A 16,202-nucleotide genomic window follows, 5' to 3' on the forward strand; every position below is an offset into this window, starting at 1 on the left:
AGAATATGACAAGATTAGAGGAAGAATTAATATGATTTTATAAATGCATATGTTCTGTCAATATAAAGCTATACTTAAAAAAAATAAAATATCTCTTTCTAAGATCAAATCAACTCCAATGTCTTAACACTTTATAAAGATTCTAACATCCCTGGAGAAGTACACAAAGCTTGCCCATAACAAAAAGTTCAAAGTCTAGAAATTAAGGCAAGAAGAATGAGTAAACAAACAAAAAAGGTCTACAAGGAGTCCTAAGACTGTCTGTCTCCTTCACCTGGGGGCCCTCTGGAATGAGTCTTGGTTTCAGTGGAGGAATGTAGGAGGCAGGAGAGCCACCAGAGGCTGGTCAAGTCTTTTCTCTCAAAGTGCAGGAGGCAGAAGAGCCACCAGGAGGTCTCTATATTGAAGTCTGTCTCCCCTCCCAAATCTCTTAGCTCTATTATTACTCTATAATATATAGCTCTATATTATATAATATACATATGGATATATAATAGCTCTATTATTAGTACTATTATAAGTACATCATTGTAGGTGTCAATCTTGTAGAATAGGTGTCAACTTGTAGAACTATACTAAGTACTAGAGAATCATTATCTTAATTCTACTGAGTTAACACCTTGTTTTAGGATTAAATTAATCATACTGAACTAGAGAACTCACATGCTAAACTAGATAACCATTGTGTCTTTTTTTTTTTAATCAATTCCACTGAGTTAACGCCTTGTTGTAGGATAAATCAATTATACAGAGTTCCTGCCTTTTACATTTCCTGCTTTCTTTGGTTTTAGAAATAGGTGGTTACAAACTCCCTGACTTCTCAGGGAAGTGAGACCCCCAAAAAGAGGCGATCACACCCTCCCTGACTTCTTAAAAAAGGGTGTGTGTGAAAATACCAAAAAAGGAAGTGATCAATGCCCTTTCTGATGTCTCAGAAAAGGAGGTAAAAACACTAAAAAGGAGGTGATTGTCCTCTCTGAGTCTCAGGAAGAGAGGAGAAAACACCAAAGGGAAATGGGGTGTCAAACCAGATTTTATTAGCAGGTTTTCTCTGGATTGAAAGGTATTACTTGAAACAGGTACACATAAATCAATCAACATGGGAGGTATTATACAAGCACATAATAATATAACACAGGCTAGTAGTGCCTGAGGAATTACATGAGGAATTACACATGTCCATAAGTTCTAGAAATAGTCCAAAACCAATCTATTGTCCATTACTTCATGTGTCAGGGAATCCAATGATTCCTGCAAGTTTTAAAGTCCTATAATAGTCTCCACCACTCACTGTCAGGTGGCTCCCATGTATTCCAACAGGGGTCCATCAACTATGAAATGCCTATACAAATTAAAGTACATGAATGTCACAGAATACTGTTTTCTATAAAAAATGATAAGGGATGATTTCAGAAACCCTGGAAGGTTTATATGAACCAATGCAAAAAGAAGCAAACAGAATAAGGAGAACTCTTTATATTATAATTTTAAAAAAAGACAGACAATTTGGAAAGTCTTAAAAATTCTGAACATATCAATGACTAACCATGATTCCAATGGACCCATGATAAAGCATGCTACCTATCTCTTAACAGAAGTGATGGATTTAGTATACAGATTGAGGAATATTTTTTCTAAGTAACCAGTAGGGTGATTTGTTTTACTTAACTAGGCATATGTTTGTTATAAGAGTTTTTTTGGTTTTTGTTTTTCCATTTTGAAGAGGAAATAGAAAAAGAAGTAGATTTTTATCACCTTATAACAATACAAACACAAAAAATATCCGATCATATTATTCCATGAGATGAAGCCCTTCAATGCCTTCCTATTGCTCACTGAAAAATTCTAAATTTAATAGCTTGTCACACCTCCCTTTTCAGCATTATTTCAGCAAATATTTGAAAAATAAAGCAACACATGGGTATACAACAATGATATAGCCTTAAGTAAAATGTAGCTTGTCAGTAATACAAAAGGAGATTCTTAGAGAAGTTAATATATAAAATGGTAGTAATTCAAAGAGTTTTTTTCAATGTTGTTAAGCAAAAAAAGTATCATTGGTATTTGAAAATTAATTTTAGAAATATCTGATGAGAAAATATAAAAATACCATAAAATATAGTAATAAATGCAATAAGGAATAACACTTATCTTTTATTTGGCTACATACTCAATACAATTATGCACTGACTTTTTAAAAAATAATTAATGTTATTGTTATTTAGTCATCTCAGTCATGTCCAACTCTTTATGACTCCATTTGAAGTTTTCTTGGCAAAGATATTGAAGTAGTTTGCCATTTTTTTTCCAGCTCATTTTACATATGAGGAAACTCAGCCAAACAAGATCAAGTAATTTGCCCAAGTCACTTATAACTAATAAGTGTTTGATGCTGGATTTGAACTCAAGGCCTGGCACTCTATCTGCTGTGCCACTTAGCTTTATAATCATATATTAACTTAATTATCACACCTTGCTCCTGAAAGCACTGAGTTCAACAGAAATGTTTTCGCTTCATCATATACTATCATAGACCATCAATATGTGCATCATTTGACAATACTTTCCCAAATTTGAACTTTGACTACACAGGTTCACTGCTTTCAAGATCAATGCATTAAAAATACACTAAAAGTTTCTTAAGCCAAATAATGGAATGCTGTTTGCTATTTAGATTTTTTGGCCCATTTAAATTAAGTCAAAGGATGCATAATCATTTTCATAAGAAATAGGAATGTCTGTAATTATAGATATCATACTCTTTCTATCTAAAAATCACCAAACTTGGCTGAAGGGATTCTTTCTAGTAAGAAACTATCTGACTGACATCTATCTCAGCAGGAATAAAACTCTAACATCTTTCATCAACTGATTCAATATAGCACTGTTTATGGATATGACATTGCTCAAGTGATGATGACAATGGCACAATACTCTTAACCAAGATGGTCTGCTCATTAACTCCTGTATGCATCTTTTGTTCTGTCTTCTCCATATCTTTACTTATTATATTTCTTATGCCTGGTAAAATTATCCCTCTCATCCCCAAATGTTAAGGTTTGAGCTTTTAAAAGCTTGATCAAAGGTCACCTCCTCAAACTGTAACTACATGTTCACACAAATATATACATAAACACACACACACACACACACACACACAGATGCCCTAGGTTCTCCCTCTTCACTATGAGAAATTATTTTTCCTCCTTGACCCTTACATAAATAGTAATTTTTATTTCTTTTATACATTTATCATAGCTTATTCTGTATTAGTTATATATCTGTGTATGCAATATATCTATTAGATGCCTTTCTTATCTTTGTACCTTCTCAAGCATTTATCAGAGTGCTGGGCACATATATATCTGATGAAGGTAATTATATACAAGTAGGAAAACAAATTTGACTCATCTGTTTATCATGAAAAATATTATACTATTTAAAAGGGTATTTTGTCTTGATTCCATTACCTTTAGACACTCTTTTGGAAGGACAACATGGCATCTTCATACATCTAATTCTTGGTGACGTTTTAACAATACAGCACATTTCAGTTGTAATGCATGGAATCTGAAAAAAAAATACAGTATGGTTTATCCCAGATACCTTGTTTCTTTAAGTTGTTTTAGTTCTGCTATAAAATAAACAATCTTCCCAAGTTATAGTTGAGATGAAGAAATTACAGAGAAAACAAATAGTTTAATGTAGTCATAAATACATAAATAAATTCTCCTTAGAATCAAATATTGGAGACTTCTGATTTCTACTGCCTGTTCAAATAAAAAGGCAACTCCATATCTGGGGAAGAAAAATCCTTAGAATGTTAAATCACATGCTCCAGAGAACTTCTATACTTTGATGGGATAACTTTTCATTATGAGGGAGTCAAGTTTCTGATCTTTTGTCTCTTGGTATACATGTATCAGGGAATGACCCTAAGAACAGCTGACACTTGTGGGACATTTCAGATTTACAAAGTTCTAAACATCCATTAACAGTAAACTTTGGAGCCAAGGCAATTTTTTTTTAATACTTAGTAGATAAGGAAATTGAAGCAGAGAAATCAAGTGGATTAAAGATGGTTCCATAGCTAATAAATATATAGTTAAAATTCAAATACAGGTTTTTCTTGATATGAACCTAACATTCTTTCCAATATACTTAAAAGCTATTTGAGAAGGGCTCCTTTTTTAGAAACAGGTCTCAAATATATTTTATCACTTGGAAATCTGCTTGTATTGAATGTCCCATTTTACAATACAGAGTTTTATCACATTTCAGTCTGAATTATTTTATATCAGATTGTTCTCTAAAGGCTTGGCTGAAATTACCTTAGAAGGAGTGAAAGCTCTCTTTGGAGAGTTATGGAATCAAAATTCTAAAGCACTTAGCTGAAATGCAAATGTAGTGAGTTGTTTAAAAAAAAAAAAAAGGGTGAAGTATGTTAGCCAAAAGAAGAATAAAAATGTTGACTGCCACTAAGTGTCTAAAGTATGTAAAAAGGTAGATTAGATAGTCCTAAGGAGAAGCATCCACTTTGCAATTTTACCTAGGTGTATAGCCATATAATCACAAATGCAACAAAGTAATCATTCAAAGATTGTTTAAATTTTATGTGTTTGTGAGTCAATGAAAACCAGTTAAACTGATAGGGTCTCAATATGTATATATGACTCCATCCCTCAGTTTTTAGATTAACTACTGAGTTAAGTTACCTTCAAACCTTACCCTCATTCTTCCCTATGTATTAGGTAATTTAGAAAATTTCCTCTTTCTGTGGAGGCAGAGACAAAATGTTAGAGTAAAGGCAGGGATCCATGGACTCTCCCCCAAATTCCAAAATACCTTTAAATAATGATTCCAAACCAATTCTAGAGCAACTTAACCCATGAAAAGATGGAGTCAAATAATTTTCCAGCCCAAGACCACACAGAAAGTCAGCAGGAAAGGTCTGCTACATCAGGGTGAGAGTGGGGCACACCATTGCAAAGCAGGTTGCGTCAGCACAGACCAGGCCCCAGCAAACCAAGAGCAGGCCTTGAGGTAATTGAATCAATAGAAGTAGGAGTGGTTTTTAGACTTTACAGCCTACCAATGCCAAAGACAACTTAGAAGATCAGCAGGAAAGGTCTTTCATACATGGGCCCTAGTCCAACACAGGTGTCAGCACAGCCCTTGCCCAAGCAAACCAGGAGCAGGTCTTGGGAGCCACTGATTCAGCAGCGGCTGCTTCCAAAGCTTCCAGCCCATAGATGATAAGGTGAGGGGGTTGGACAACTAACTGGTCAGAAGGAAATTATTAGGGGTATCTTTGTTAGTACTGGGGAAGAACTTTGCTGCTTTGCCCATACTTGGAAGCAGAGTCTATTTTTAAAAAGAGTTAAGAATCAAATAATAGGCTTGGAAAAGTAACAAATAACAAAAATATTCTGACCTCATAAAGTTACTAAGGTGACAAGGAAAATCAAAACACATAACTCAAAAGAAAATAAAGTCAAAAATAACAATACTCCCATATCCAAAGTCTTTAAGAAAAATGTGAATTGGCCTCAGCTATGGAAAGTTCAAAAAGAATTTGAAAATTAAGAGAGAGAGAAGAAAAATCAGGAAGAGAAATGAGAGCAGTGAAGAAAATCATGGAAAAACAAGTCAACAGCTTGGTAAAGGAGATACACAAAAAATAGTGAACAAAATAACATCTTTAAAAAATGGACTAGGACAAATGGTAAAGGAAATATAAAAAGCCAATAAGGACAAGAATACCTTAAAAAAGCAGAATTGACCAAATGTAAATAGAGGCAAAAAAAATTTTCACCAAAGGAAAAACTTCTTTAAAAAGTAGAATTCAGAGAAGATTCTGGGAAGATGAAAGAGGTCAGAAAATTCCAAGCTCTCCAGATTTCCTCAGCAAACAAAACAAAATTGCACCTCGAGACAAATGTAGAATATTTAAAAAGAAAGTCTTCCTGGGATAATGTGAAAATATTTGAAGAAAGATGACAGGACAGAGGTTTGACCCCTGTGAAGTGTAAACACCTCTAAACTCATTCTGCTGAAATAAACCGGGAAAACATTTTTATAGTCAAAGGTTCTGATAAAGGTCTCTTTTCCAAAATATATAGAGAATTGACTCAAATTTACAAGAAATCAAGCCATTCTCCAATTGATAAATGGTCAAAAGATATGAACAGACAATTTTCAGATGAAGAAACTGAAACTATTTCTAATCATATGAAAAGGTGCTCCAAATCATTATTGATCAGAGAAATGAAAATTAAGACAACTCTGAGATACCACTACACACCTGTCAGATTGGCTAGAATGACAGGGAAAGATAATGCGAAATGTTGGAGGGGATGTGGGAAAACTGGGACACTGATACATTGTTGGGTTGATGGAACTGTGAATGAATCCAACCATTATGGAGAGCAATTTGGAACTATGCTCAAAAAGTTATCAAACTGTGCGTACCCTTTAACCTAACAATGTTACTATTAGGCTTATATTCCCAAGAGATCTTAAAAAAGGGAAAGTGATGCACATGTGCAAAAATGTTTGTGAAAGCCCTTTTTGTAGTGGCTAGAAACTGGAAATTGAATGGATACCCATCAATTGGAGAATGATTGGGTAAATTGTGGTATATGAATGTTATGGAATATTTTTGTTCTGTAAGAAATGACCACCAGGATGATTTCAAAGAGGCTTGGAGAGACCTGTATGAACTAAGTGAAATGAGCAGAATCAGGAGATACATGGCAACAATAAGATTATGGAATGATCAACTCTGAGGGATGTGGCTCTCTTCAACAATGAGATAATTCAAACCAGTTTGAATTGTTCAGTAATAAAGAGAATCAGCTACACCCAGAGAAATATGCAGAATAAGTGTGGACCACAACATAGCATTTCCACTCTTTCTGTTATTTTTTGTTTGCATTTTTGTTTTCCTTATCAATTTTTTTTTTTACTTTCTTTCTAGATCCGATTTTTCTTGTGCAGCAAGATAACTGTATAACTATACATATATTGGATTTAACATATACTTTAACATATTTAATGTATATTGGACTACCTGCCATCTAGGGGAGGAGGTGGGGGGAAAGAGGGGAAAAGTTGGAACAGAAGGTTTTGCAAGAGTCAGTGTTGAAAAATTACCCATGCATGTGTTTTGTAAATAAAAAAGGTGTAATAAAAAAATTAGAAAACTTTTCATGATGCTTGATTATTAATCAGATATATTTCTTTCGTAGGTCCATCTTTTTTTCAGGATGTAGAAAACAAAATAAATTATTTTGCATGTTTATATATTCACATATGGAAATAGCATAGCTCTTCCCTAACAAAATTCTTCTGTTGGGAAATTATTGTTTTTAGAAAAATAATTAAATTATTTAGTAGTATTTCCTTTTGGCTAAGATCTACCTACAAATCACTTCAGGATTTTAAATTTTCAATCAGGAGAATTAAGAGTCAACATTGTATGAATGTGAGGAAAAGAAATACAGAAACCTTGCAGAAATTCATCTTTGTAAATATTACTTCTGTTAGGTTCCAGATCTCAATTATTCTTGGCTTATATTTATTGATCCCTTATTTGACTTCAAAACTAATGGTCACAGACTTTGATATGAATTTATTAGTTCCTCCATAACAAACTAAATATTATTAATTATCGAAGGACTTTTAAAAATACTATTTCATAGTTTAAGGAACTGGGTTAATTGTATCTTTGGTAAGACCACAGTGCAGTAGGCCATAAATCCAGCAGATGCAAAAAAATTGTAGCATATTGATAGAAACTGGAAGAAAAGAGATCTCTTTTGCTGCTCCTTCTATTCTTAATTAAGTAAATAAGTTCCAAACCCATAACTTTTTAGTTTTTTTTTCCAATAAGAACTTGAAGGTATTAAGAATTGGAATCAACTCCAATTATTGAAAAACATAGTACCTTTTAATACATGGGATTTTAAGTTGGAATTATCTCTGTAATTTCATAGATAGAAAGATTGAGATTCAGTGAGGCAAAATAACCTACAGATAATGAACAACACAAGTAGGATTCAAACTCGCTTTATTTGATTCCAAAATTAATGACCGTCCAAGCCAGAGAGAGTGATGGGAAAGGGTGATAATCAGTGCATTAAGGATCACACTCTCCAGATTTTAAATCATAAAGATTTTGCCTGACATGGATTGCTTTGTTATTATTGCTGTTGTTTAATTCCAATAACTCAGTTTTCTTATTTTAATATTGAATTAAGTTTCTCATCTTGTTGGTGGTGTGAAACATATCAATCCTATAATGAAATAGTGTGATGTTTTGCAGTGGTCTTAGAATACAAGATGTAAGTTTTAAGACATATTTTATAACTCATTTACAGTATGACCTTGAATGAGTGCTTTCTTCTCTCTGAACCTCAGTTTCCTCATCTGTTCAAAGACAGAATTTCATTTAATGATCTCTGAAATCTATTCCAACAATTACATTCAATGATTCCATAACAGGAAATGACTACACTATAATAGAAGAGATGGGCCAAATGCAAGTAGGTCAACAGATGCCAAGTACAGGCAGTGCAGAAAGGGACGAGGGCGATGGCTCTGCAGGTAGATAATCTTCAGGAAGCAATCTACAACAGTGTTGGCTACTCTGCCCTGGTGGCAATAAATCCACATAAATCATCAGCATTTTTATATATCACTAACAAAAGCAAACAGCAAGAGATAAAAAGAGAAATTCCACTTAAAATAACTGTCAATAGTATAAAATATTTGACAATCTATCTGCCAAGGGAAAGTCAGGAATATGAGCAAAACTACAAAACACTTTCCACAGAAATAAAATCAGATCTAAACAACTGGAAATTGAAAAAATATCAAATGCTCCTGGATAGGTTGAGCAAATATAATAAAGATGACAATACTACCTAAACTAATCTATTTATTTAATGCTATACCAATCAAATTCCCAAGAAACTATTTTACTGATCTAGAAAAAATAACAACAAAATTCATCTGGAAGAACAAAAGGTCAAGAATTTCAAGGGAATTAATGAAAAAATGCAAATGAAGGTGGCATACCTATACCAGATCTAGAACTTATAAAGCAGCCATCATCAAAAGCATGTGGTACTGGATAAGAAATAGACTAGTTGATCAGTGGAATAGGTTGGTTCAAAGGACAAAATAGTCAATAACTTCAATCTAATGTTTGAAAAACCCAGATGCTTTTGGGATAAGAACTCACTGTTTGACAAAAATTGCTGGGAAAATTAGAAACTAGTATAGCAGAAACTAGGCACTGTTCCACACCTAACACTGTATACCAAGATAAGGTCAAAATGGATTCATGATCTAGACATAAAAAAATGACATTATAAACAAATTAAAAGAACATAGAATAGTTTACCTCTCGGATCTTTGGAAGAGGAAGGAATTTGTGACCAAATAAGAACTAGAGATCATTATTGATCACAAAATAGATAATTTGTATTATATTTTGTTAAATGTTTTTGTACAAACAAAACTAATGCAGGCAAGATTAGAAGGGCAGAAATAAATTGGGAAAACATTTTTACATTCAAAGGTTTTGATAAAGGCCTCATTTCTAAAATATATAGAGAACTGACCAAAATTTATAAGAATTCAAGCCAATCTCCAATTGATAAATGGTCAAAGGATATGAACAGACAATTTTCAGATGAAGAAATCGAAACTATTTCTAGTCACATGAAAAGATGCTCTAAATCACTTTTGATCTGAGAGATGCAAATTATGACAACTCTGAGATACCATTACACACCTCTCAGATTGGCTAAGATGACAGGAAAAGATAATGACGAAGTTGGAGGGAATGTGGGAAAACTGGGACACTGATAGATTGTTGGTGGAGTTGTGAAAGGAGCCAGCCATTCTGGAGAGCACTTTGGAACTATACTCAAAAAGTTATCAAACTGTGCATACCCTTTGATCCATGAGTGTTTCTAATGGGCTTATACCCCAAAGAGATCTTAAAGGAGGGAAATGGACCCACATGTGCAAAAATGTTTGTGCCAGTCCTTTTTGTAGTGGCTAGAAACTAGAAATTGAATGGATGCCCATAAAATGGAGAATGCCTGAATAAATTATGGTATATGAATGTTATGGAATATTATTGTTTTTGTAATAAACAACCAACAGGATGATTTCAGAGAGGCCTGGAGAGACTTACATGAACTGAAGCTAAATGAAATGAGCAGAACCAGGAGATCATTATACACAGCAAGAACAAGATTATATAATGATCAATTCTGATGGATGTGACTCTCTTTAACAATGAGATGATTCAAACCAGTTCCAACTGTTCAGTGTTGAAGAGAGCCATCTATACCCAGAGAGAGGACTGTGGGAATTGAGTATGATTCACAATATAGCATTTTCACTCTCTTTGTTGTTTGCTTGCATTTTATTTTGCTTCTCTTTTTTTCATAACTTCTAATCAGAAGGTCCCTCAGAACTCTGTCCTGGTCTATCTTCTCTTTTCTCTCTGTTGTACTTCATTTGGTGAACTCATTAGTTCTCATAGATTTAACTACTATTTCTATGCTGATAACTTCCATATGTACTTTTTCTGTCTCAATCTCTCTGCTGACCTCCACTCTCACATCTCTGTCTTAAATTTCTCAAATTGAATATTTAGTGGACATCTTAAAACTTATATCCAAAACAGAACTCATTATATTTCCATGTTTTCCCCTTTATTTTCCCCCATCACCTCCTAACTTCCCTATTACTTCAGGCTCACAAATTAGGGTTCATCCCCACCATCTTTCATTTCCTATCTATTGTCATGCCTATATATTTTATCTTTGCATCATATCTTGAATATATCTACTTTTTTTCTTCTCTGGTCCTATTATCACTCTGGTGCAGGCTCTTATCACCTCCTATCTAAGCTACTGCAATAGCTGCTGGTTAGTTTCGCTGCCTCAAATCTCTCCCCTTTCCAATTCATCCTCTATTTAGCCAGTTGAGTGATTTTCTTAAAATGTAGATCCAATCATGTCACATCCCTAGTCAATAAATTCCCCTGGCTTCTTATTGCCTCCAGGATCAAATCTAAAAATGGATGTGATATTAAAATGGTTTGGCATCCAAAGATCTTCCTAACCTAACTTCCTCCTACTTTTCCACTTTACTGCCCACCATATTTGATCCTGTGACACCAGTCTCCTGGTTGTTCCATAAACAAGACATTCTATCTCTCAATTCTCAGCATTTTCTCTGGCTGTCCCCTATCCCTTCTTAACTCTGACTACTTACCTCCTTGGCTTTTTTAAAATTCCAATTAAAGTCCCATCTTTTCCAGGAAGCCTTTCTTAACCCCTCTTAATTAAAGTGCTCTCTCTCTCTATTACTTATTTCTTATTTATCTTGAATATAGCTTGTTTTATATATATTTGTTTGCCTCTTTTCTTCCAAGACTCTTATACTCCTTGAGAGCAGGGGCTGTATTTTGCCTTTTTTTGTGTGTTCCAGGGCTTAGTATAGTACCTGACTCAAAGTAGGTGTTTAATAAATGTTGACTGATTGATATATAATATGCATACTAATAGTAAAACAATCCTACTTTCCGGACATAAATCTCATTTGGTCCCAGCATGCAATTTTTTATTTGCTATAATCTTTAAATTAAAACTTTTGCTTCAATATTCATTAGCAATATTAGCCTATAGTTTTTTGTTTTCCATTTTATCCTTTCATGATTTATGTATCAAGATTAGATAGCAAAACTATATTTGTATCATAGAAGATTATGTATTATGTATTTCATAGAAGAATATGAGTAGTAGAATATGTTTCTATTTATCCAATGAGTTCATGTTCATTTATACTGAAAATAATTGTTCTTTATGGCTAATACAAAAATATTTTTGCACGACTACACATGCATAATGGATATCAAAAGGCTTTCATTCTGAAGGAAAGGAGTGTAGGAGAGGGAAGAAGAGAGAAGTTAGAACTCAAAAATTTAAAGTTTACTTGCTAAAATTATTTAATTACAATGTATTTTTACATGAAATTAACAAAATAAATAATTTTGAAAAGAATATTAATTATTTTTTGAATGTTTGATAGAATTGACTTGTAAATTCTCTGGTCCTAGATTTTTTTCCCTCTGGAAACTAATTTATAATGTGTTCAATTTCTTTTCTTGATATTGAATTAAGTTCTCCAGAATTTATTCTGTTACTCTAGGCATTTCATTTTTATGTAATATTAATTAAATTTAAATTAAACTTTTATGTTACACATAGGGCAAAAAATATGAATAATTTCCTTTATTTCTCCTATATTTGTTTTTAATTATCTTTATTATACTTTTGATATTAGTAATAGGATTTATTTTATTTCTTCCTAAGAATCAAATTAGTGGTTTATCTATTTTATTATTCAATCTATTTTATTTTCTCTATAAACCAGCTATATTTTATTTATCAATCCAAAGGTTTTTTATTATTTCAGATTTTGCAAGGTCTTTCTCAATTTTATCCTTTAAATCACATCAATAACCGCTCTACTCTCAAACTTTCCCATTCTGTTCCAGTGGACAGAAAAGTCTTCTTTACCTTGGCAGTGATAGCTCTTTCTAACTGAGCCTTTGATTTCATCATCTTCTCTCTCCACTGGCTGCTTGACTCTTTGATTGGATTTATTCTTGCCTTAGTTTTTAATTTCTCCACACCTACTTGCTTCTTCACCATATCTGTGGGAAAGACAGAGAGAAGAAAGTTATTCCAGAATAATTCTCAGGAATTCTAGTATAAAATTGAATATATATACCATTATTTTGACATTAGAATGGCTGATTATCCATCTTGCCAGAACACAAAACCATATGATTGCTAAGTGGCACCAAACAACTCAATGATATGTAAAAAAAAATATTATCTGGTTATCCAGCTTTTATGCTATCATAAAGAGCTAAGTCTATCACAGTTAATCATTACCTATTCTTCTTGTTGCTGTGTACAGTGATCTCTGGGTTCTACTTACTTCACTTAGTATCAGTTCATCTAAGTCTCTCCAGGCCTTTCTGAAATCAGCTTGCCGATTTTCTTTTTTTTTCTTTTCTTTTTTTTAAAGTTTTGTTTAATTTATTTTTTTTATTATTATATTATAGCTTTTTATTTACAAGATATATGCATGGGTATTTTTTCAGCATTGACAATTGCAAAACCTTTTGTTCCAACTTTTCCCCCTCTTTCCCCTCATTCCTTCACCCAGATGGCAGGTTGACCAGTACATGTTAAATATGTTGAAGTATGTTAAATACAATATATGTATATATGTCCAAACAACTATTTTGCTATACAAAAAGAATTGGACTTTGAAATAGTGAACAATTAGCCTGTGAAGGAAATAAAAAATGCAGGCGGACAAAAATAGAGGAATTGGGAATTCTATGTAGTGGTTTATAGTCATCTCCCAGAGTTCTTTTGCTGGGTGCAGCTGGTTCAGTTCATTACTGCTCTATTGGAACTGATTTAGTTCATCTCACTGTTGAAGAGGGCCAGGTCCATCAGAATTGATCATCATAGTATTGTTGAAATATGTAATGATCTCCTGGTCCTGCTCATTTCACTCAGCATCAGTTCATGTAAGTCTCTCCAGGCCTTTCTGAAATGGTCATTTCTTATAAAACAATAATATTCCATAACATTCATATACCACACTTTATTCAGCCATTCTCCAATTGATGGGCATCCACTCAGTTTCCAGTTTCTGGCCACTACAAAAAAGGGTTGTCATAAACATTTTTGCACATATAGCTGCTGACCATTTCTTATAGAACAATAATATTGCATTACATTCATATACTATAAATTATTCAGCAATTTCCCAATTGATGGGTATCCATTCACTTTCCAGTTCCTTGCCACTACAAAAACGGCAGCTACAAACATTTTTGCGCATATGGGTCCTTTTCACTTCTTTATGATTTCTTTGGGATACAGACCTAGAAGAGACACTGCTGGATCAAAGGGTATGCATAGTTTCATACCCCTTTGAACCTAGCTCCAAATTGCTCTCCAGAATGGTTGTATCAGTTCATAACTTCACCAACAATGTATTAATAACTCAGTTTTTCCACATCCCCTACAACAGTTATCATTTTTTCCTGTCATCTTAGCCAACCTGAAAGGTAGGAAGTGGTACCTCAGAACAGTCTTAATTTGCATTTTTCTATTCAGTAGTGATTTAGAGCATTTTTCACATGACTAGATATGGCTTTAGTTTCTTCATCTGAAAATTATCTGTTCATATATTTTGACCATTTATCAATTGAGGAATGGCAAATATTCTTATAAATTTGAGTCAATTCTCTCTAGATTTTAGAAAGGAGGTTTTCTGTTACTGTTCTAAACTTGGCTACATTGGTTTTGTTTGTATAAATTTAATAATGTTCTCTGGTTCTTTTTTGACCATACATTCCTTCCTTCTTCACAGATCTGAGAGGCAGACTATCCGTTGTTCTCCTAATTTGTTTATAGTATAGTATTTTATGTCTAAATCATGAACCCCTTTTGACCTTATCTTGGGATAGAGTGTTTGCTGTTGGTCAATACCTAATTTCTGCCATATTATTTTCTAATTTTCCCAGAAATTTTTGTCAAATAGTGAGTTCTTATCTCAGAAGCTGGAGTCTTTAGGATTATCAAACACTAGATTACTTTTATCATTGACAATTGAACCTTCTGAACCCATTCTATTGCACTGATTGACTCCTCTATTTTTTAACCAGTACCAAATGGTTTTGATGACTATTGCTTTACAATATAGTTTTAGGTCTGGTATAGGTAGGCCACCTTAATTTTGATTTTTTTTCCCATTAATTCCCTTGAAATTCTTGACTTTTTGTTCTTCCAGATGAATTTTGTTATTATTTTTTCTAACTCTATAATTTCTTGGCATTTTGATTGGTATGGCACTGAATAAGTACATTAATTTAGGTAGAATTGTCATTTTCATTATATATCCTTCCAATTGTTTATATCTAACTTTATTTGTATAAAAAGTGTTTTGTAATTGTGTTCATATAGTTCCTGGGTTCGTCTTAGAAGATAAACTCCCAAATATTTTATATTATCTAGGTTTGAGGCCTGTTGGTTACCACCAATCTAGTTTAGGTGATCTACTGAAATGGTTTGGCATGGTGTGGCTGCTGTATATGCTAGTTTCTTGGAGTCACAGGTAAAAATCAGGGGGTTGAAAAGATAGCAAAGGTGAATGTGCAGTCCTGAAAAGATTTTGGCAGCCTTCACATTACAGGTATTAGTCTTCCTCCATACCCATACACCCCTACAGATTAAATAGTTAAGAAATACATAAATAGTGAAATAAATAGCAGTAGTGTTAATGACCTTGGGCTGCTGGGGTCTTGCACTTTTGTTCTCATGAGACTCAGCTGCCAAAGTCCATAGCTGTGGGCAGGATGGGGAGTTCAACTATGGAAGAATGTGGGTATGGGGTCCCAACTCTACTGGGGTAGAGTTTGTGGATGTGAACTAGTACTCCTCTGCCCACAACTCCTACTGCACCAGAATTTTTATAATAAATATTGCTCTTAGACATATTTAGAATGTTTGATGATTATTTTTTAATATGTAAAACACTTTAACATATACAAAAAAAATAACAAAACACAACCTTGCAGGAACCATGCAGTGAATACAGTGTTGGTGGATATTGAAAGTGTATGATTTTATGTATTTTGTGTTATTTCTATTCAGCTTCATTCAAATACTTGCAGTTTTCTGTATTCTCTCTGCTTTTCATAGATAAAATAATGCAAATCGATCCCTAATATATAAATCATGAATAAATTCATATTTTTGAAATTAGAATTTATAGAACTGACTGTATTTCTAAACCTAAATCTTTGTATCTCAAAGTACATGTATGTGTGTTAAACCCTCTTTTGGCTACTTTATTTTAAAATGAGGTTCAACTGATGGTAAGTCCCCTCATATTTTTCTCTACATTTATATACTCTTTTTGTATACCCCAATTATAAAAATAGTTATCATTCCTTTATTTTTTCCATACTTAATGTACTCCATATTACTAATTCTACTCTTTTCTATTCTTTTTTTAAAAAAAAAAATTTATTTTTGCTGGTTAAGTGACTTGCCCAGGGTTACAGCTAGGAAATGTTAAGT

At 33.2% G+C, this 16,202-nt stretch overlaps 1 protein-coding gene across 3 annotated transcripts in view; it reads right to left on the reverse strand.

Moving 5' to 3' along the window:
* The window catches only part of MEIKIN (meiotic kinetochore factor), a 116,268-nt gene that overhangs the window by 17,100 nt on the left and 82,966 nt on the right, over positions 1–16,202 (reverse strand). For 2 of the 3 annotated variants that reach the window (XM_031953091.1, XM_031953090.1), the window contains exons 14-15: positions 12,609–12,745; positions 3,471–3,570 (exon numbers count right to left, since the gene is read on the reverse strand). In XM_031953091.1, the coding sequence (XP_031808951.1) occupies positions 3,471–3,570; positions 12,609–12,745 (237 nt within the window). Of the gene's footprint in view, positions 1–3,470; positions 3,571–12,608; positions 12,746–16,202 lie in introns of those variants that run through there. The other variant, XR_004232073.1, reaches the window with a different exon arrangement.

This window comes from Sarcophilus harrisii, chromosome 2, assembly GCF_902635505.1.
Source record: "Sarcophilus harrisii chromosome 2, mSarHar1.11, whole genome shotgun sequence".
NCBI lineage: Eukaryota > Metazoa > Chordata > Mammalia > Dasyuromorphia > Dasyuridae > Sarcophilus > Sarcophilus harrisii.